Source organism: Lotus japonicus, chromosome 2 (genome assembly GCF_012489685.1).
Source record: "Lotus japonicus ecotype B-129 chromosome 2, LjGifu_v1.2".
NCBI lineage: Eukaryota > Viridiplantae > Streptophyta > Magnoliopsida > Fabales > Fabaceae > Lotus > Lotus japonicus.
The window spans coordinates 95,163,102-95,187,365 of record NC_080042.1 but is presented as its reverse complement, the minus strand read 5'-3'; the positions used below and the strand labels follow the sequence as shown (position 1 = coordinate 95,187,365).

General features: G+C 33.9%; 1 protein-coding gene and 1 pseudogene across 1 annotated transcript; both read left to right on the top strand.

Annotated features, from left to right (window-relative positions):
• Positions 1–2,155: 2,155 nt before the first annotated feature.
• On the top strand, positions 2,156–5,342 carry LOC130737343 (protein FAR-RED IMPAIRED RESPONSE 1-like; annotated as a pseudogene).
• A 4,299-nt stretch (positions 5,343–9,641) lies between these two features.
• On the top strand, positions 9,642–22,449 carry LOC130741417 (ubiquitin domain-containing protein 7SL RNA1-like). Its single transcript, XM_057594315.1, has 3 exons — positions 9,642–9,950; positions 17,058–17,065; positions 21,948–22,449. The coding sequence occupies exons 1-3, from the start codon at positions 9,642–9,644 to the stop codon at positions 22,447–22,449; spliced, it is 819 nt and encodes a 272-aa protein (XP_057450298.1).
• The last annotated feature ends 1,815 nt before the right edge of the window (positions 22,450–24,264 follow it).

The following is a 24,264-nucleotide window of genomic DNA, read 5'->3' as shown; positions in this document are numbered from 1 at the left end:
ACTGACTCACGGTGGTGCAGTTGATCTCTCCACCGTTGATTTAACATTTTTTAAATTTTAACGGCTCAGATTAATTAACATTAAAATAATTCATTTATTAAATATATGTTACTTTACTAAAATATCCTTCACCTTTCTCACCCGACCTTCACCGCTGTGCTGATCTCGATGGTGTCAACCATGGAGAGCATCAGGAAGATGCAGCCCTGACGAAGCTCACCGCGGAGATGGGGGTTTGAAGCGGTGGTCGCACAGGCTCGCGGTGGAAGTCTATTTCTCTTCATCGTTCATCCAGTACTAATTAGCCACAAAAAAACACCATCGTCACAAAACCACAAATCAAACACCGTCGTTCACTTCCATGACCAAACCACGGTGCCACCACGACGACCGCGCCGGAGATGCGTCGTCCTCTGTCAAAGCCTGAAACAGCCTCAACCTCCATGGAACCTCTCCTTCATCTTCCTCAACCTTGACCCATCCCCATTATTGCAAAGCTCAGCCACCGTAACCATCATCCAAACCAGAAAACCCACCATCAGAAGCCCCAAATTCAGTACCAGAAGGTGGAGAAGAATAAAAGGAAACCAGAACCTCCAATCCAACACTAAAACCCGCACCGCCGCCACCAGGCCATCAAGGTTTTCAACCAGATCAGAGCCTTCCCTGATGCTCAGAAGGCCAAAGACAGCACTGAGAAGCTCGATAAGAAGAGGAAGATGAAGAAGGTTGTATTCAGCTTCGCCCAAATTGACGGCATCAACGATTTGATAGACGAAATCTCAGATCTAGAACCACAAAGGCGAAATCTTAGATCTGGAACCAAAAGGGGTTAATCAAAACAGAAACTTTCTCAGCTTTCGCTCCCTCATTAGAAAAGGCTCAACCTTTTGAAGCTTGCACCTGGTGGGCACCTTGGGAGGTTCGTGATCTGGACTAAGTCTGGATTTGAGAAGCTCGATTCCATTTATGGCATGAGTGAATTGCTGGGGTGGGTGGAGTGGAAAGGTTGAGAGAGAAAAGGAGAAGAAAGGAAATATAAAAGAAAAAATGGACATTTTTGTAATTTAGATGGGGAATATTAACTGAACCACCATGGGTCAGTTTCAAACTGACCCACGCTAGGCGTAGCCGCCACATTGCTTACTAAAAGTATGATTCATTCTCCACGACAATACAAATGAAATGCTATCGTTGCTAGTGATACTCTCATGAGGAGAAAGGTGAGATGTTCCCATAGCATCACAAAGCTTCATTGGCTATTCAGATTCCACCTAGTGCAAAACTCCAATAGCATAGCAGGGCAAGTAGGATAACAACATCCTTGTAACCACAAAAATCTTTGAAAAGGCAGTTACAACTTGTATTCTTTCAAATGGTGCAACGTATCAAAAAAAAAATTAAATCTTGGAGATTTTAGCCACAAAATATAGATTTTTTTTTTCTGAATAATGTAAAAAAAATATTTATTTAGCAAAATGGGGTAGTTTTTGGAGAAAAGGCCACGGGCGCGTGGCCTTGTCACTAAACCGTGGCCAAAAGTCTGAAAAGGCAACGATTTTCCGTTTTTGTTGCCATAACCCCGGTTTCTGGATAGGCTACGGTTTTACTGGTGTTGCCTTAAGTTTCCTAACATTGACATAAATTATTTTCTCTAAAAATTCGTATAAATTATTTTAACTTATGAAAAACAAATTATTATATGTTTCTAGAATTTCATTTGAGTTTACTATCTTCCCAATGTACCAAAAAAGAATTTCATATGAGTTTACTATATTTATTTGTGTTATTTAGAAATATTTATTTTAAAAAACCAAAATAAATATGGACATTTTTCTTTATTTAGACATTTTCAACAAAAATTTTATATATTTGTAAATTTCGTGAGTTTTTTTTTTTGAACTCAAATTATGGACCAAAACTGTTGCCTAAAGTTTGAACCCAGGTTTCATAAAGGCTACGGTTTCAAAATATATGAAAGAAAATTAATTAATAATGTGATTTTTACAATTAATAGGATCAGAGACCCAAACCTCAATATACCTATAATCATGAAAACCGCAATGCGACTATTGTCGGCAGCTCAATCATTAAGTGGTCCTAAATAATAATGATTCTCACTTCTAACTTTCCACATTTAATATTCAAAATCGATATGGCCCCATCATTTGTTAATGACAATTCTGCAGCATTGTTCAGTAATCCCCACTTACCAGTGTTATTTTTGCATGTGCATTGTTGGAATGTTGGTACACCTCTAACTTGCTCGATTCTTTAGTTTTTACTATTTTTGAATATTTTCATGTTGTTCTTCCGGAAAGTATGAGAGGTGTACCTCATACCAATGTGTGGCAAGGCAAAGACAGGCGGAGCAAGATTGCAAGAAACAAAAAGCACTGTGGTGTTGTCACTGTTGTGAATGTCCACAGCGGTGAAAATATCAATTAAGCAATGGAAAATGATAGAAGACACGAGACCTGGAGCACGAGCGTGTACGACCACGTCAGCCCATGTTTTATAAATTTTTTTATTTAAAAAGTGAAAAATTACAAACTCAACAGTCCACACTCAAAGTAAACCCTCCAAAATTTCTGATTTAGAAACTGTAGCGTTGCCGCCAAATCTTCTGTTTCCGCCCAAATCCAAATCTTCTGTTTCCGCCCAAATTCATCTGTTCCAGAAGAGTTGATGAGAAGAGTTGTGCCGTCGTGGCGTTGAAGAGAGCTGCTTCACTGTCTTGTTCTTGCGCCCAAAACCTTGTGCTTTAGAATTTGTTGTCGCCGTCATCCCGTGGGAAGAGTTCATCCCTCCACCTTGTTGACTCTGCACTTGGTGGCTTCTTCATCCCTGCCGCTTCACAATATAAGTATGATTTTGTGTTCATATATCTTAACAATTGATAGTTGTCTAATGTCTAGTTTGTTTGTTTGATTAATTCACTAGTTTTTTTGAAAAATTCTTGCAACAGTGGAAGACAATGTTTCCTCACGTGAAGAAGCAGAAATGACTACTGAAGTTAATGAAAAAGATGATGATGATAATGATGAATTAGAAGCATCTCATGAGGATGAAGAACCTAAAGTTGGGATGACATTTAACTCTGAAGATGAAGCTAACAGGTATTACAAGAATTATGCTCGACTTATGGGTTTTGGAGTTTGTAAAATAAATTCTAAAAATGGAGATGATGGGAAAAAAATATATTACTATAGGATGTAGTAGAGCAAGGAAGTATAAGAATAATTAGAAGAATCTTTTGAAGCCAAATCCTACTACAAAAACAGAATGTAAGGCTAGATTGAGTGCATGTGTTAGTTCAGATGGAACAGTTGTGGTTTCAAGAGTTAATCTTGGGCATAATCATGATCTAAGCCCAACAAAAGCACGATTTCTTAGGTGTAACAAGAATTTGGAGCCTCGTATAAAAAGGAGATTGGAACTTAATGATCAAGTTGGGATTAATGTGAGTATGAACTTTAGAGCCTTTGTTGTTGAAGCAAATGGGTATGACAATCTTACCTTTGGAGAAAAAGATTGTAGAAACTATATTGACAAGGTAAGATGCTTGCGGCTTGGGACAGGAGATGCCCAAGCAATTCAAAACTATTTTGTTAGAAAACAGAAACAAAATAGTCAATTTTATTATGTCATGGATGTGGATGATGACAGCCATTTACGAAATGTATTTTGGGCAGATGCGAGATCTAGGATTGCGTATGAATATTTTGGTGAAGTTATCACATTTGATACCACTTATTTGACAAATAAGTATGACATGCCCTTCGCTCCTTTTTGTTGGAGTAAATCATCATGGCCATTCTATGTTGCTTGGTTGTGCTCTGCCATCAAATGAGGATACTCAAACTTTTACTTGGTTGTTCTCAAGATGGTTAGAATGTATGCATGGACGTGCTCCCAATGCTATAATTACTGATCAAGATAGAGCAATGAAAAATGCAATTGAGGCTGTTTTTCCAAAGGCTCGTCATCGGTGGTGCTTGTGGCATATAATGAAAAAGGTTCCAGAGAAGTTGGGCAGACACTCTAATTATGAGTCCATCAAGAAGCTTCTGCATGGTGCTGTATACGATTCTTTTAGCAGGTCTGATTTCATGGAAAGATGGGAGAAAATGATTAAGGATTATGAGCTGCATGATAATGATTGGTTGAAAGGGTTGTTTGATGAGAGAGATCGTTGGGTTCCTGTGTTCTTGAGAGACACGTTTTGGGCTGGAATGTCAACAACACAGCGGAGTGAAAGTATGAACTCATTTTTTGATGGGTATGTAAACTCGAAGACCACACTGAAGCAGTTTGTTGAACAATATGACAATGCATTGAGAGATAAAATCGAGAAGGAAAGCTTGGCTGATTTTGGTTCATTTAATACAGAAATAGCTTGTGTGAGTATTTTTGGCTTTGAGTCTCAATTCCAAAAAGCATTTACCAATGCAAAATTCAAAGAATTTCAAGTAGAGATTGCTTCTATGATGTATTGCAATACTTGCTTTGAGAAAATGGATGGCTTGCAGTCAATATATTCTGTTACAGAAACCAAGAAAGTATTTGACAAAATGAAAGATATAGTGTTCAAGATATCTTTCAATGAGGAAGATTGTCAATTTCAATGCACGTGCCTCTTATTTGAGTTTAGAGGAATTTTATGCAGGCATATCTTTTTTGTGCTTAAGCTTACAGGCAAAACAGATTCAGTTCCATCTTGTTATGTTTTGTCACGTTGGAGAAAGGATATAAAAAGGAAGCACACACTTGTCAAATGTGGTTTTGATAATTTAGCTGGAAATACTGAATTGCAACGACTTAACAAAGCATGTGACGCCTTTTATGAAGTTGCTTCTGTGGGGATAAATAATGATGATTTAGTAACAGTAATGAATTGGATCAATAGCTTAAAGAATGAGTTAAGCTGCAAAGAAACACCTCCCGAAATGAATACAGCACCAATTACAGATCAAGACAACTCAATTCAGGAAGAAGGTACTAAGATTCTTGACCCTAAGGTAACTCGAGGTAAAGGGCGTCCTCGTTCAAAAGGGAAGGCTTCTAACAGCTTAAAGAATGAGTTAAGCTGCAAAGAAACACCTCCCGGAATGAATACAACACCAATTACAGACCAAGACAACTCAATTCAGGAAGAAGGTACTAAGATTCTTGAACCTAAGGTAACTCGAGGTAGAGGGCGTCCTCCTTCAAAAAGGAAGGCTTCTAAAGTTGATTAGATTGTAAACAAGAAGATTGCAACAAAGAAAACGCAGGAAGGCAACCAAAAAAGCAAAAATGTTCAAAGTCAAAACAAGGTATCATTTCCCCACATCGAATAGAATAGATTTCAGGAAGAAGAGGATACAGGAAATTAAAAAAGGAAGGAGCCACGTCACTCGTGCCTCATCGTGCCTCTCTCTCTCGTACCCTATAGCGGTGCTCTTAAGCAATTATAGTGATTGAAGTACATTGTAGAAAGAATACACAACCTTGACAGATTGTCTCGTTTGGCATAACCTAACCATTTGCTTGAACTTTTATTGAATGAGCATTCGCTTAATTTTTCGGTCATCCTAGTTGACTAATACGTACGATGTTCATTCGCTCGTGAGCCTTTTGGACCAACCAAGGCGATTATGAGCCAAGTAGACATTCAAAGCTGGTCAGAAAAGGAGCCTCTCTCATCTTGGAATGCAATACAATGTTAAGTTTGACAAATTTATGAACATTATGGGTGTTAATGGTAAAATGGAGTGATCAAATGCGAGAACGCAAACGATCTGAGATAAACAACTACTCCCTCCGTTCCCTATTATAAGTCACATTTTTTGAAAAAAATTGTTACAAAATATAAGTCACTTTCTAATATCTAGGAAGTATTAAATAATTTTTTCCATGTTTACCCTCATATTTAATATGAAAGAGATGATAAACTTTAGAAGTATTAACTTGGAGAAAGAAAATCATAGGAAAGTAAATAAGGGTAATCTAGGAAAGTAAATCATTTTTTTTTACAAATTTATTACTAGTAACTACTTTTCTTAATCTAAGAGAATTAGTTATTTGTGACTTATATATGAGTAATGATATATACACACCTCATTTTTTAAACACTCCATTTCCACCTCATTTTTTAAACACTCCATTTCCACCTCTTTTTATTTCTATCTCTCTCATCTTATCATCTATCACATCTCATATTTTCTCTTTCTTACTTTTTCTTTTCTTCCTATCTCTCTCACCATTCTACCTCTCCACCTCAAAAGAGAGGTGTGTATTAAACATTACTCCTTATGTATAGGAACGGAGGGAGTATTTTAAATTGTTGATACAATTTGAGGTAAGTGCTTGTCTTTTAGTTCAACTCATGGCTAAGATGAGATATTTCAAATTTGTTCAATTGCTGGGTTATTTTGAGTTAGAAAACTTGAACCATTATGAATAAGAAGTAATAATACTTAAACAATTATGATTTGATTCTTAAATAAAGTCATGACTTTCAATGTAGTCACTTTTTAATTTTTCATCTCGTTTTAGGTTTTACACTTGTTTTTAATTTCTAGTGAGAAGAATGCTCTAGAGGGCTTATTCCCTCTTATTCCTCCTTATAAATTTATGTACTTCTGCTCATGATTTTTCAAACTAATATTTTGCATTCAAAACTTTATTTGAAATCCTTAAAAAGTGAACTCAAGATTAAGAGTGTTAGTTTTCGTTTTTTGGTTTATCATCCAGCTTTTTCCTCTGTTAACTTTTCAACATCGATTGTTGAAATTTGTTTATTAGGGGAAATGAGGGTGAAGGTAGTTGTGATAGCAACCTAAATATAAAGCATTATGATTTCTTCAACCGCCTTACAAACTAAAACCCCTTCCTGTGGTTTTCGAGAAGATAATAGTTGTTTGTAATAAATTTTAACAACTCAGTGACAAGTTAATAGAGATTACTAAGGATCTTGAAAGAGATTAGAGTGATTCATCATGTGAAGTTGATTATATGGACTCCTTTTTCCCTTGAATCTTGCATATTCTCCGGTTAAGGGTCTCCGGAAAAGTTTTTCGATTGAAATCTCATCTCCTCTAAGGAAAATAGATTGGATTAGAGCTATCTAGCGGGAGGATTCGGTTAGTTTCAGACCAAAAACCCGTTTTCCGGCCTGACCGACCCGATTTTACAGAAAAATGCTCGGTTTAGGCGGGTCCGGTTTGGGACGGTTCATCCTGGACAACCCTAGATTGGATAGATAAGGAAGTCTTAGGGAATAAGGGCTCATTTATGCTTGGGTTCGAGGGGGAAGTGAAGAAATGAGTATAAGTAATGTCAAGCGACGATTTGTTTGAGAACTACTCTTTATTCGTCCCTGAGTTTGACGCCCAGTTCTATGTAGTGCAAAATAATTAAACTAATTCATTCAGGATTGGCAACCCATGTTTAGCAACATATCCTGCGAAGGAATTTTTGGTCGCTACATCAACTCAAACTCAGGATAACATTTTGTTGATTTGGAAAGGGGAAATCATATCATTATCACACAAGCCAGTCAATATGACATCAAAGTGAAATGCTCACACCTTTATAATTTACACCAGAAAGATAATTATAAATAGTTAAGGAAATGTGAAACAAAGCATACTCCAATTGGCATCGAAACAACTTACAATTAAGCTTCTCGTTCTCTAGTTAGGAAAAAAAACACATGTACACACAAATTATGCAAACTTCGAAATAAGCACACTTCAAGAGTTGGGTACATAGAAGAATAAGGAATGACCTGATTTGATCATGCTTATATGGGACGGGAATTGGGGATGCGGGCCCCAGCGGAGAAGATGAGGTTCTAGGCGACGACGTAGCTGGAGAAGTTGACTCGTGGGAAGGAATGAGAGGCGGAAGGAAGGGTAGACCAGAACAGAGAGCGACAGCTAGCTACAGAATGAGGGAATGAAATCAGACCAGTGGGGAGACGGAGTGAAAGGAAAAATGATATAAAAAAATTACCAGCGTGTTTGAGACATAAATAAATCGGTCACAAAGTCTGTGTCAGCACATTTGCGACGGAAATGTATTTGTCACTGGGCCTTGCGACTGAAAGCACATTCGTCACAAAGTCTAGTCTGCAATATTGCGACGAAAATTAAATCCATCACAAAACCCTTGTATGCATGCTTGCGACGAAACAAAAATGGTCACAAAGTCTGTGTAATTGAGTTTAATTTAGCGACAAGATGTTAGAGAGGAACGTATTCCGTCGCAAATTTCATTATTGGACAAAAGTGGTTGTTTGTATATACTGTGACGGAAATTACCTCTAGTAAGTTTACGTAGCTAGTTCTGTATCAAACCAATGATTTTGTGACGAAGTAATTTTTCATGTCAAACAATCCAATTGGTAAGTTCATTTTATACTATAGATTTTTGGTTAAATTTTTTATTTTTTACATTATTGAAAAAACCACTGCCATCCTCCACCACCACGGTTCTATTTTTTAAAAACATTTATATATTAAAATATTAAATATAATATTTAATACTTATTCATGTCAACTTTACTTATATAATATTTTTATTCTTTTTATATAATATAATATAATATAATATAATATAATATAATATAATATAATATAATATAATATAATATAATATAATATAATATAATATAATATAATATAATATAATATAATATAATATAATATAATATAATATAATATAATATAATATAATATAATATAATATAATATTTATATTTATATTTATATATTACAAACATTAAATATAGCATTTAATACTTTTTCAAGTCAATTTTATTTATACATTATATATATATATATATATTAATTTTATATCTTAAAATATTTATATATTAGTATATTAAATATAATATTATAATATTTAATATGTGTTTAAGTAAATGTTGCCTATATAATTTACTTAATTAAAAATATTTATACATTATTATATTAAATATAAAATTTAATAATTGTTGAACAATTTTTTATATATAAATATATATATATATATTTATTATATGTATAATATTGTAATGAATTTTATTCTCTTCCTTTACAATATTTATACATTATTATATTAAATATGTAATTTTACAATGCATAAAAATATATAAATATAACATTTAATACTCATGTAAGTATTTTATTCTCATTCATTATTAGTATATCAAATATTAGCATATGATCATGTATTTTACGAGAAGGCATGTCTTCTTATATGAGAATGGTGAGAATAAATTGTGATTCTTTAATCTAATAATGAATGTTCAAAGATTACAAATTAAGTCTTGTTATTTTTTTAAATGTATATAGACACAAAATAGAAAATATAAATTATAGAAAAGAAGAATATAATAGTGTCAAAATGTATAAAAAATTAGCAAACAGCAAAAACTAAAATCTGTGTAATAAATTTATTTATTAAAAATTCAAAATCATAATATTTGGATTCTGTTACAGACCATTTGCATTACTTGCTTATTTTACCTCAACAAAAGTAGCTTTAAAATTGAATGGAGTTGGAGCTATATATATGGGGTTGGTGTTGGAGAATATTTGGATTCTGTTACAGACCATTTGCATTACTTGCTTAAATTATCATTTGTAATCACACTAACATTCGAAATTAAGATGGATGTAATTTTTGTGGTGCCAAGAGGGAAGCCATTTTCCATTGAAGTTGGCTACTTCGACACAGTCATAGAGATCAAAGAGAAGGTGCAGAAGTATCAGGGAATTCCAATCTCGAGGCAAACTCTAATTTTCAAAGGCCAAGTTCTCCCAGATGATGGTGATGTTTGGAAGTGCGAAATCCTTCACAAGTCACGCATACAGCTCCTTGTGACACCAGAGTCAGACAAGAAGCCAGTTAAGGTCAAGACTGAAGAGTTTTCTTCACCCACCAAAATTCAGAAGCTAGCTAAGGTCAAGACTGAAGAGGTTTCTTGAGGGCTTCAATATGTTTTAGATTTCAATTTTGTAAGAGAAATGTGATAAGTGAGATAAAATTCAATGAATAAGAGTATACACTATAGATGGAAAACAGTGGGAAAAATGTATTGACTTTATAAAACAACAAACATTTTAAAAAAGTTGAAAGGAGGTTAAAACAACAATCTTTGTGAAATGTATGAAGTAATTTGAAAAGTCACATTGCTCTATTCAAGAATCATGTCTCTTTTTCCTTCATTAGGGTTTTTCCCAAATGGGTTTTTCCTAATAAGGTTTTAATGACACATTTTTTCTTTGTTCTCCCTCCAAGGATGTGGTTTTAGTTTCGACTATTTGTAATTCTTGCTTTTATCTTATTTTATTCTTACTCTGTATTGGGTTAAAGTAACCATTGTACTTCATTTTAATATATATATATATATGTATATACCATTGCTTATAAGAAAAATTCCTTCACTTAAATTCAAAAAATATGCCCCTTCACATGAGACATTTACGTAGGTAGCTCGAGACAAATTTGGGTATCTTTAGAATGAACCAAACCCTCGTGCTTATAGTTGTCCAATTTGACCTGGTTTAATCGAAACCGGCCCAATCGAGACCTTTTTTAAACAATCAGTCAAACCGGGTTGGTTTTCAGCTTCAAAGGATGAAAAAAATCGATTTTGTATTGTTTTTTTTCAGTTGAGTTTGGCCTGGCATGGGCTCTACGCCGAAAAAATATTGACGGAAAAAAGTATCCTAGCCATTTAATTAACAAACCATAAAGACTCTTTTCACTCATTCTCTCACACTTGAACCCTAGCGTTGTCTCACTTGCAAGCTGCTCTCACCATTCCCATCGCACGTCATCCCTGCCGCCATCTAAACCATCATCATCGCTCTTCTCTTTTACTGAAGGTAGATCCACCACCTCTGCCATCACCATCATTCAGCTTTTCTGAAACCACCACCATCTCTAATTCCTATTTTCATTCGAATCCAAAACAATCAACACTACACCACTTCATTTTTTCCTTCCCCCTCTCAAATCAGGACTACCATCACCTCTTCTTTAAAGCCATTCTTCAACGCACAGTTCCTTTTCCTTCCTCCTCAACCACCAAACCCTAACCTTCGCACCACCACAACTCTCTTATTCTTGTCGAACCTGAGCCCAAATCCAGTCTTTTCCCCTTAAACTATATAGGTTTCGTGCGGGTGCAAATTAAATTACCATCCTTACATACTAAACCATAAAATATTCTTTTACCAATTATATGGTGCTTCTAGGGTGAAATACCTTGGGTTTCACCCATAGTTATAAAATTCGGCTCAGATTGGTCAATTGTACCGAGATTCGATCTCCTGGTCGGTCTGAGCCTCTCATTAGATCCGTTCTTGAAACAAACCGGGATGAACCAGTTTAACTCGACCGATTTGATGGATAAACCGATGATTCGACCAAGTTTTGGTTGGATCAATGAGTCACCATTTTTTCTCCCAAGATCTATTTGTTCTGAATTTTTTTTCAAAAATTCCTTGACATGGATTTAAACCTTGTCTTTGGAGGCTAAACAAAAGTTTACCACTATACAAGGCAAGTGTTTTGTAGTACTGTTTAGCGGATCCTTGTGGTCGTGTTTTGTACATTTTCCTCTTTCTTTCTTGCTTTCTCTTTTGTATTGGGTTGAATTACCTCTTATACTTTCATTCAATATAATCATTGCTTATAAAAAAACAATATATTATATGTAAAAAAACTCATTTGTGATAATTTGTTGTAGTAAAATCTTTCGTGTTGGTTGATTAATTAAGTATTTGTGTGATGTTAATGATTTAAAATTTAGAGTATGAAGTTATTATTAATATCAATCAGTATTATTAATTTTAAAATACACTAAATTAAGTTATTAGACCGGTAATTCATTGGTCCGGCCAATAACTCATTAACTTAGTATTCGGCCCAATAATTAACCCAGCCCCTGAAAGAGTGGGTTAATTATTGAGCTGAATTTTAAAATTCTTGTTTTATTTTCACCCGAAAGAGCAACTATGACTCGTGTGTTGGGTAATTTGCTGGGAAAAACTTTAAAATAAAAAACAAAGATTACAAAAATACTCTCATTGCACTCACCTTGTTGAATTTGTGTCTCTTGGTGACAAATTGTCAGAGTTCAGTGTTGTTTGGAATACCTTGTTGAAATTCCTAACCCTTCATAGCATCTTTGCTTATTGATTTTGGCCTATGCTACAATGGTGGTTCTTTTGTCCCTTTCTGTTCTTGGAACTCTTGTAATGCTAGGGGCTTTTGCTTCTTTCTTGTTTGTTTGTTGCTCTTTTTGGTTCTGCTTGTATCATACTCTGAAATCAAGATATTAGTATGCAAGATATTTGATCAGTGAAAACCTATGCAAAAATCAGAAAGAATAAAATTGGAGTCTTGTGTCCCCCAAAAGGGCTAAGCATTAAATGTTAATAAGGATTGTGATAATTGATCAATATGCAGACTAATACAGATTTTCTGTTTCACATGATAAGACTCTGGTAATGTATTACAAAGAATAGGGACCAATTTCCCAATTATAGTTGTCAATCTGGAGGTTTTAGCTCTCTGTACTCTTTAGGATGTGGTTTTCAACTACAAGTAACTAAACAATTCATCCATATAGTGCTGTTGTTACTTTTTAGTAGTGATGAGTAGATAAACAGCCTTAGCATAAGTCTTGGGTTTTCTTTACATTCATCCTGTTTCACTTGGACTACTTGACCAACCATATAGACTTCACTATAAGATCTACATGTTTCCTTCTGCATAAGAATTGGGCAATTTGGAAGCAAAGCCAATCACCACTAGTTGCAGTTCTATCTCCCTCTTCCTTTTCTGTTCAGGTAATCAAATCTTATTTCTCTCTGGCTTCCCTTCCTCCCTTTCTTCTCTCTCTGCATTTCAATTTAAGGTTATCTGTTATTTGTTTGATTAACTTACAAGTTACAAGCTCGGTACTAAATTTGACTTGTGCTAGTAATTAGTAACTAGATACTGGAATAAAAGTTGAAGACTTGATTTAGAAAGAGAATTTTGTACCCAAGTGGTATAGTTTATTTTGAAAATTACAGTTTTGGGGTATTTTTTTATTTTATTTACCAAACTAGTATAAATCGCCACTGTCAGTAGCGATTCTATTTTTTTTCCTTTTTAAAAGAATCGCCAATGCTATTGGCGTTTTTGTTTTTATTTTCGTTTTTTAAATAAATCGCCAACCATGTTGGCGTTTTCTTTTCTTTTCTTTTTTTTTTTTAAATTTATTTTTTCTTAAAATCGCCAACATAGTTTAATCAATTGATACTCACACACAATTTTGTGTCATTACTCACTTTTGCAACACTTTAATCATAATTACTGTGTTGATGTGATTTTTTTATCTCCCTTGGTATAAGAATTTTGATTACTGTTTTAAATTTTAGGAAGGTCATGGATTCTGAGCTTATTGTTCAACGATTTCAGAATATGAAATCGCTTAGACAACTATGACTTGTATAATTTCTTATTTATGAACATATTAAAGTTGTTTTTTATTATATTTTTATCGATGTGTTCATTTGAAAAATTTTAACCCCCTGACCCCTGGGTCCTGGATCCGCCACTGTAATCATTACCCGACATAACAATATTGAGTAACCAATATTAAATATAAATTTTTCAAAGCCCTCTTATTATTCAATTAGAATGTAACAGTTTTAAGCTTGCGGCTTCATGTACTTCACTTTGCCTAAGTTATGTCTCCTCTGCTTGTTATCTCTGTTTTGTGGTTGGTTGCCTTGGTTAGAGTACTCTTTTTCCTCTCCTTGGGTTTTTCCCACTGGGTTTTCCCTTGGAGAGGTTTTGATGAGGCTTTCTCCTTGGCCGGGTTTCCTAACCACATCTCTTTAGCAGTTTTTTGAGACTTTTTGTCCACATGAGAGGATTGTTCTCATGGCTTTATTCTTCATTTTCTATATATATATATATATATATATATATATATATATATATATATATATATATATATATATATATATATCAGTTGTTTCTCAAAAAAAAAAAAGAATGTAACAATTTGCAGAAAATTTACCTTCCCATCGTATTCTCTTCTTGAGAAGGCCTCTGTTGCAATATATGCTTAGGTACCCACTGTAGATTCAAGCTGAGTGCAGAGCAGATGAGTGAAGAAGAAACATAAAAAATTGGTAACACACATTTCACTCAAATGTAGCCCATATTTTATTTTATTTTATTTTTGAAAGGCCAAAATAAATTAATGGGATGCCCCAAACCGTTACAAACTAGTATCCGAACCCGTGCGTCGCACGGATGAAATAATATGGTAAAAGAAATAAAAATGAAGTTAAAAGCAATAAATAATGTTTTTTATATGGCCTTTTGTTGTAACTGAGTCGAGATACATTTAGGTATGTTTTGGTTATGTTTAATTTTTACTTTGGTTTTAGAGAAGACACCATCATACACAGAATCATGTGTGTATTATATTCATAGGTATAATCTTGCATATGTTATTCACCATGCATTAAAAACAAAGTAATTAAATATAAGATAAATTTCATCCAAATTGACGTAATGTAGAAAACTGAAATAACTCACATCTTAAATAGTATTTTACTTAGAAGTACAATGAACCAAATTACATAACAAATAGATTCAAAAAGATCCTTAAAACGTGAAAACCACTTGAACTGGAAAATTCATTATAAAATAAATAATAGCAATGTAAAAATGCCTTCGATTTATTTCCGTATGAAATGACATTTTTTCTTTTTATTTTTCTTTTTCACAAGTCTCCACCTGCAAAGAATGAGACACCATAAAAATTACATCACTAACCGGTTAGGACTAAAACTATTTATTCAAGAGAGAAAAAATATATATTACTAAAATAATAACATATTTGTAGTCAGATGACATATTAGTGCATATTTAAGTAGCTTTCAATTTCATGTATGTAGTGATAGACAATTGTATTCCCAGCATGTAATAGCTTAAGCATCATAGGAACATATAATATCATAACATTTGACTAATATGATTATTCCAAAATAAGATGAATGCAATATGTACTTCAAATAAATTATCAGAATCAATAATAGAAATCATCTAACAGCTTTAAGTAAAACTATTATTACCAACACAGTTATTTGTCGGGCTGAAAGACTCCATGGGTATTTTGCCACACAATATCTCTTGCAACCTTCAATCATAATATTCAACAACAAAAATAAAAGGAATCACACAATTGGATTGGAATCTCATCATTCAAGTACCAAATAGAAATAACAACATATTATATGATAATTTGAAAGTACAAAGTAATTTCAATTGACTATAAATATTAGATAAAGAACAAACCTCAAATATTTTTAAAGACCTCCCTGTAGACAACATTTGTTGTTGAAGTGGTAATTTTTCCTTCATCGTCCAGTATTAGGATTCTTAACCCTTTTCTACTTTTGACTCTTGATACTGCTACGTAGAACTGACCATGAGTGAATACTGGTCTAGGAAGGTATAATCCAACATGGCTCAAAGACTGCCCTTGACTCTTGTTGATGGTCATTGCGTAACAAACCGCTAATGGAAACTGTCGCCTTTCAAATTTGAATGGAAGACCAGAGTCTTGGGGAATCAAACTCATTCTACCAATGTAAACTTTTTTTCCAGAATTTGTTCCAGTCACAACAGTCGCACCGATCACATTTGGGCACAAATCCTCTATTAAAAGTCTAGTTCCATTACATAATCCAGAGGATTGGTCTAAGTTTCTTAGAAGCATGACAGGCACCCCTTTCTTCAACACCAATTTGTGATTTGGAATTCCAGAACATTTTACTTCATGTAGAAACTCTGGGGTTAACCATGCAGCTTCAACATCGTTGTCCTCATCAGACTTGCAAGCAGAATCACAACTCAGATATTCTTTTTCTTCCCCTTCAATGCAAGATAAAATATATTGATTGACTTTTTCAACTGATTCTAATGTGGGGGCTAATATAGCTCTTTCTTGTTAAAAGGTTGGATCTGTAAGATGAGAAACCATATCTGGATAAACAAACTGTATAAGTTGGAGCAACGGTTCAGATGGATTAGTAATCAAAAGATCATGAGGAACATCAATAAGCATTTCACCGTCATCATTGGTTGCTGATTCACCGTTTCCCAATTTAAGAATCCACTCAGCAAATTCTTTGACGTCATCATTATCTTGGTGTCCATTCCTAAAATGATTCATCCTGTTAGCTATCTCATTGTTTGTGTCATAGATATACAATTGTGCGAATTTCGGTCTGGTACCATTTTCAGGAAGCAAGCTGCCAATGCGATGATAGTTTTGACCACACAGAGTGAATTGGGGTGGTGCAGAGCCATTGTTAAGAGAAGTATCAACTTTACCACCAATAGAAGTGAAGGAAAACATGCTGTTATATGCCCTGATATTTTGCTTGAAGTGTTTGCTTCTAGGGTCGGTACCATTGTTTAAATTTAATAGCAACAATGGGGGTTCTTTTAGTAAGGGAAGCTCAATCTTGCCTTTCATACAACATATTGAAAAATTAGGACTTAGACTTGTTCTAGTCTTTTCTGACCTTTCTTCGTACCAAACAATTGCCTGACACATGGAGCACGTGTAATTCGGTTCCCCCAGATTGAAAGCAGCTGTAATTTGTTTACAAATGTATTATCAAAAACTCATAAGTAGATAATCTTTTATTATAGTCTAAATATTAAAAATATTTTTGAATATTTAACTAAACAATACAGTAAATTATGATGTTACCTTCAACTTCCCCTTCTTGATGTACGTCAGAGTAAACACGATCATGGTTATGTTGAGGAGTAGCTTCACCTTGCATGGTTTCAGCAGAACCTTAAAATGCCATTTTAATCATAATATGGTTAGAATTTTATTTTTCCAATATATAGATTGATTGAAATTGATGTTGTGGTGTGCGAGGCCATGAAACATTATAAAATATAATTGCACTTGATTATAAACTTTCCAGGGTGCATAATGTGATTAATTTGTTCATGAGTTAGTTAGGAACATATGTTATCCACTAAAGCTACATGTATATGAAGGCTTACCTGATGGATTTCCACCACAAGATGAATTTTTTTTTTCATTCTTGTCTTTCTTTGGAACCGTGTCTCTTTAGCCAATTCTTTTCGCATTCGTCCTGTCATTTGAATATTGGAAGATATGTTATCAATTCGAGTGCATTTAATAAATATTTATAATTTAATGTAAGTTGGAATAAACATAATCATAGATAGGATGAGTTATAGCTCTACCTTGCATGATTTCTAGGTGGGTTCCACTCAAGCTGTTTTTCCGCATTGCAGAACCTTGCGATGCCATGTTAGTCATGATATGCTCGGAATTTGAGTTTTGGAACATATCTTTATTGAGAAAGTTTGATGTGGATGATGTGGTATGTTGAGCCGTGTAACCTTATAACATCCAATTTCACTTGATTATAAACTCCGCCGCATATATAATGTGATTAACGTGTACTTGATTTTTTTAGGAAAATAAGGTATACAGTAAAGATATTTGAGTTGCAAGTCTAACCTGATGTATTTCCACCACCCGATGAATGTTTTACATTCATTGTTGACTTTCTTTGCCGTCGTGGTTCTTTAGCAATTTCCTTTTGCATTTGTTCAGTCATTCGTATATTGGGAGACATATTCTCAATACCTGTGAATTGAATTATTATTTAGGAAAATAAGATACATGATTTTTTTAGGAAAATAAGGTACCCAGTTAAGATATTTGTTCTCAATTCTTGTAAATTGATTTATTATGTAGGGAAATAAGGTATATATGATTTAATTAGGAAAATAAGGTATGCAGTAAAGATATTTCAGTTTGAAGTCAAACCTGGTGTATTTCCACCACGCGATGAATATGGTATATTCATTATTGACTTTCTATGCCGTCGTGCTTCTATAGCAATTTCCTTTTGCATTTGTTCTGTCATTTGTATATTGGGAGACACATTCTCAATTCCTGTGCATTTAATAATTTTTTAGGGAGATAATTTTGTAGTAAAATTGATGTTAAAAATTGTGTTTCTCAAATCCAATAGATAAAATCACCTGTTTCCACACCTAGCTCATTCATGTCATAATATCCATGATTCCTCAACTTGATTTGATTCATATCAAGGGAGTTTTGACTTTTTCGGTAACTCATATGGATTCCATTCCACACGACACTTTGCAAGACAGAATCTCCAAGAACCGTTCTCTTGCCTTTTTTGATTGAGTTGGAAGGATTTATAACTTCTGAAACCGGATCTTGCGTAGTGTTACCAGAAATACATTGTATCATACCTGAGGTGAAAAGAAAATTCAAAATTCAAAATGCTGAAATTGATTATTAGAGCACATAGTGGGTACACTAAATGATTTTTCACCTGAATGAGCAATGTGCAGATGATTTTTTTGAGGAGTACCTACTCTAGATTCTAAATGTTGGGCTTTTGGATCCGGGGTTTCAGCTGTCATGAAACAAAAACTATGTTATAAGTTGTTTGCACCATACATGTTTTTACTACATGTAATTTTTTTGTTAATATGTATAACCTGGATGTTTTAATTCACGTGCTGCCATTTTTGCTTGTAGTACTGACCTTGTCTTCAATCTTGTTCCGCTGGATAACATACCTTCCAACTTTTGTTGACATGATATTGGAGTAGAGCTGCCCTCGAGTCCTGCACGTGAATGAAATTGTGATATTATAGGAAACCAAATTTAATCATCAATGTCAAGTATTAATCATTTATATATTTAGAAACATTGCAAACAAATGATCTTTTGGAGATTGGGACAGGTTCAGGTGACTCTTCAAACTCCCTTGCTTTGGGGTAGATTACAGATGAGTCTTATGGTTCTACTTCAAACTCCCTTGTTTTGGGGTAGATTACAGATGAGTCTTATGATTTCCTGATGCGCCCATCTCGTTAGCCTCTTTGATAGCATTCACATACTCAGTATCTTCATTTTGTATCGGATTCAGATATGGAAACCCCATGAGAATGGTGATGGATTTTGTGGTTGCTAATGGAGAAAGACTGATAGTATGATAACTCTCACATGTGGTGGTGTTAAATTTATAGTGAATTTTAAGTTTTAACCATTTGAAATTTAACTTCCCTTATTTCACGTTTAAAAAGTTCCTTTAGAATAATTGAAATTTAAATTTTGATACATTGGGCGGCACACTAAAGAGAGATATTCCAAAATTTTAGCTAAATTTACAAAGTATAACAAAATTGTAAATTTCAAAAAAAAAAAAAATTGTTATCTAATAAGGAGAGATAGCTAGCTGCTTGTATTCAGGAGCACGTGGTTCAACCTTAACTGGAAATGCCATAAGGAGAGGAATTCACGTTTAATATAAGGAATTAAATCACATGAACTTTGGCTTTATAAAGTTGTTGATAGATGAATTTTAATTAAGGGTTTGAATTTAAATGTCTTACTTTTCCAGAAAAGTAATTTTAAATTTAAATTCCATTGATATTGTTTAGAGCTTAACAGATTGATTTAAAATCTGTTAAGCACTCACTTAGATTATTTTAAGTTAGTTAAGAGTTAGTTAAAATCAAAATGAGATGATGTTTTGCACGTTTTTGTTGTTCAGCTAAGTACAGGATATTATATTTTCATATTTTGTATTTAAAATTCAAATTTTTTAAGTTAAAACCATCATTCTCGATGGTTGTTAAGTAGTTTATTTTTCATTTTTAAGTTTCTTTTTCAATATTATCAGACTTTGTATTCAAAATTCAAAGTTTTTAAGTTAAAACCATCATTCTCGATGGTTGTTACGTAGTTTATTTCTCAATTTTAAGTTTCTATTTCAAATTTTTAAAAAGAATATGTTTAGTGTATGTTTGATCAAAGTTTCATATTGATTATTTGTTGAATTTTATTTGATTGACACGTGTCCATTATTTCAGAAGCTCTGTATGTCTGACACGTAAGATTGTTATGAGTCTCAAACTATATATTATTAGATTGATCAACATTATATAAAATAAAGGAATACAAAAGGAAGAAGGATAAAAGATGAAATCTAAATCATCCCTCTAAAGCAAAATTAGAGCCACCACAGATAGCAAGTAGCTATTAGCTATAACAGTCCCAATAGTGACTTCTCCTTAATTAGATGAAATGTAGCAGACCCTTCATTAAGAAATCAAAGCCATGGTCTAAATAATGGAACAATTGGTTCACATGATCTGATGCAGGTTCAAAATCGTTCCTCTTTGAGACAAGGCCAACTCCACTAGCTAACATTCTCTGCCAAGGCACCAAAAATGTTCCACTTAAGTTTGGACCAATATCTCAATATCTTGCCCAAACAGCTACAGCAAAGCAACCGTTTAAACTTTAAAATATTCCTGCCAGGCACAAACTAGGATTGTTTGTCCATTCATATGCTGAATACTTGAAATCTTTCCCCCTGCACCGTAACCAGTTCCAAGATCTGAAAATAACTAAATCCATAGAGAAAAATGTAACTTGACTAATTTTCATTACTATTGATCAAGCACAAGCATTGGTATTTGATCAATCATAATCACAACCCACAATGATCAAAGTTTCAAGTTTCAATCCCAAATTCTATATCAAGAATATTCCTAATTCCTAATTGCATTGTTTTTTTTCTTTCTATTCCCCCCAATTAGATTGACACACACAATCAAAGTCTCAATTCTCAACCCTAAATTATGTATCAAGTAATATATTCAAATGTTGTTTTGTCCACTGCCCTAGTAGATTGACGCACCAAAGTCCAAAATTCAACCAAGCACTGCAACTCAAGTTCCAAGTTCAACAACTAAACCTTAAATTTCAATCTTTTATTTCAAAAAATTAACATTGATGAATTAGCCCCAAAATTTGAGCCGTATATATCAAACACAGCAGGGAAAGGAAAATTTTCTCAACAACAATCCAAAGCATGAAATTGGAAGTAAAGCAAAAAAAAATAAAAACAGAAGGAGTGAGAGATAAGATGAATCTTACCGCTGGTGAAGGCTCAACTCAATCCAACAACAACAAGAGAAAGCGTGAAAATCGCAAGAGAAATCGAAACGCTGCAACAGAGATAGAGAGGAAGAGCCGCAGACCTGGGTAGCGAAGTGAGAGTGTGAGAGAAAGAGGGTGAGGATGAGTGAGTCTGTACGTGTGTGAGAGAAAGAGAGAAGAGTAAATGGGGTCTTTGGTGCAAATTAAAACTCTCAAGGGGTTCAAAATAAAAACTATACAAAGGGGTAAGTGGAAATTTTCTATTTTTCAGGGGGTTCAACTGAACCCCTCACTATGCAGTGGGTCCACCCTAATGAGTAGGTGGCTGATGTTTGGGTCTTGTAGGTGACCTTATATATGTGATGCTAGTTGGAGGTTATCCTTTTGAAGATTCAGCTGAACCACGAAACTACCAAATAGTATGTTGTGGACACCTTAGTTTCCAATTATAAATGTTTATAACAGGGTGACCTTATATTTAGAATCAAGGCATGTTACTCAGTAAATGATGTTCCTCTTGTTTCCAATTATAAATGTTAAGTTATAGAGTTGTTCTTTCAACGAGGCTCAGATTACTGACTAATATTCTAGGCTGTTAAAAGAGAGTTTTGCATTGGATGTGCTTAGTAGGGTTCATAGAATTATTGTGGAAGTTATTTACATTAAATTAAATTGCAAAAAAAGTAAAAATACTATTTTTTATAGCGCTTGTTTAGAAACGCTATCTATTTAGAATATTAGAGCGGTTTCTATTTGTCGACCAACATAAATAGTTTACTTTTTATAGCGGTTCAGTCTTTTATTATATGGTTGAGTTTTAGCGATTTCCATACCTGAACAGCTGGACTCGTAATTTGTAGTTCATTTCTCACTCATACGCACAACAGTACAACACAAAATAGAAAACCAGTTATGAAATGGATGTTAATGACACAGTTTTGAAGCTAAAGGACAAGATTCATGACATTGAACATGTCTCAAAGAACAATCTTGTTCTGCACAAAGCAGGTACTGAACTGCATGATCATCAGTTTCTGCGAGATTGTGATGTTTCAGATAATAGTGAGATCGATGTGAGTGTTCGAGCATCCTCTGCCATGGTGCCAACAACATCTGCTGCAACTGGCACTGGTGTAGGAGGAGGAGGAGGAGAGTCAAAGAAGTTGAAGCTCAAGATATTGCCCCAAAGCGGGACAGAGAAGATACCAATAGAAGTGAATGCATCTGATAATGTGGGGGAGTTAAGGAAGGAGCTGCAGAAGTTGCAGCAGAGGCTTCAATTTGATCTTCCACAGAGTTACTTCTTCATTCACAAGCAGGATGTTATGTATGATGACAGGTCTTTCCGATGGCACCAAGTCGGGCAGGGCGACACCATTGAGATCTTCAGCGGAAGTGTTACAGGCTGATCATAAAAACTTAACTCATCACAATTTAATCTCTTGACACAATTTTGTTTTTCAACTCAGTTGGCTTTACTTCTAGTCTTCTACATTAGGGGAAATAGGAAATTCATTGATTGAAAATTTCATGGAATAGAACAAATTTGAGTACCTCGGTCTTTTCATTATTCTGCACAGTGTCATTTTATATCATGAATAAATACCTCCATGAATTGTTTTGCAACAGTAGGGAACATATGATACAGATAAAGAACTAGTATGCAAGGAAACTGAAGCACGTAGGAAAAAAAAAGTTCTTTTAGAAACAAATTTCTATTCAAGTTTTTAAATATTAATGTTGAAAAATACAAAGAAGGGGATATCGGGCTGAGTTTTTTTTTGAAACTACGGGCTTAGTTTGGTGGGCGTGATTTGAGTCTAGAATTTTAGCCCTGTGGAATGTTGGCTTTGGGCTCTGGCCTGGTTTTGTACTGCTTTGGGTTATTTGGACCTGAATCAATGATATGATTCCTTTGATCAAAAATATAGTGGAAATCTTGAGAAAATATAGTGGAATTATGAGAAATCTCGAGGGGGAAATAGAGTAAAGTTAATAAATAAAATGTTGTAGAAATTTATTTTGGATTATAATTATCAATGTTGAAGTCATTATTATAAAGTAATTTTCACCTATACCATTACAGACGATAAATGATTATTTTATTACTTTGTTTTGGGCCATTTTGATTGAAGCTCTGCACATATATATATATATTTTTTTTTTGCCAAACTCTGCACAGATCCTATGAAGGAAACAATATATAGTGGATTTCAATTGCCATTTTTAGGAATAAGCCTGCGAAGTCTTCATATATTGTATCCATGCAATCATTTTTCTCTAATTTAATTTCTACATTATAATTTGTACATAGTTTATTAATGAAGGATCTTAAATAGGAATCAATTATATTATACTACTGACTAAAGATTTTGTGCAGGCAGCAGCAGGGGCACATTTCCTTCCATAATGAGAAACCAAGAAAGAAATGCAAGAGGGTTATGTTATGTGGCTGTCCTTCTAAAACACAACTGGAAACGTGCCTCCAACAATTATGTCAGATATGCCAACAACGCAATGGAATTTGAGTACTAGCTAACAATATTGTTCCATTTTTCATGTTATATATAAAAAATGCTGACCTATATAACCCTTGATGCAAAATGTCAACAATCACCATTTTTCGTGTGGCCTTCAGAAGCAATTATTAAATTAAAAATGGATTTCATTTCTTTATTTGCATATATACAATTGCACACAACACAAATCCATTGGATACAGTTAGTTGAGATCCAGCAGCAAAGGAATTTGATGATTCACTTTTTTCTCCCACTTGTATTCCTTATAAAAATTGAAATCGTTTTCATGAGTTGTTAAGCTGGTACAACTGGATAATAAGCATATTTAATTATTTTTTGAAATCTAATTATTTATAATTAAAACTGAGACGATGTCGCCAGCAATAGCAAATAGCAAAATATAGAAAAGAAGAGCACTGTCAACGTGTAACGGCTGAATTCATCTAGTACAAATTATTAGGTTTTATATTTGAGAGTAATAAAGAGGAGACAAGAAAGTGATTCAATGAAATAGAATTATTACAACTAGTTTAATTAATTAAAATTAAAGGAAACAAAATTAACCTCTGATTTAAGTAAACAAAATTATAAGGTCTTGAGTGAGGAGCTAGAGAGAAATTCTATGTCCCTTTTGTTGTCATTTCATATTTTTCCCCTATTAGCAACTTTTTTTTTTTACAAGTATCCTTATCAGATGCAATTGTG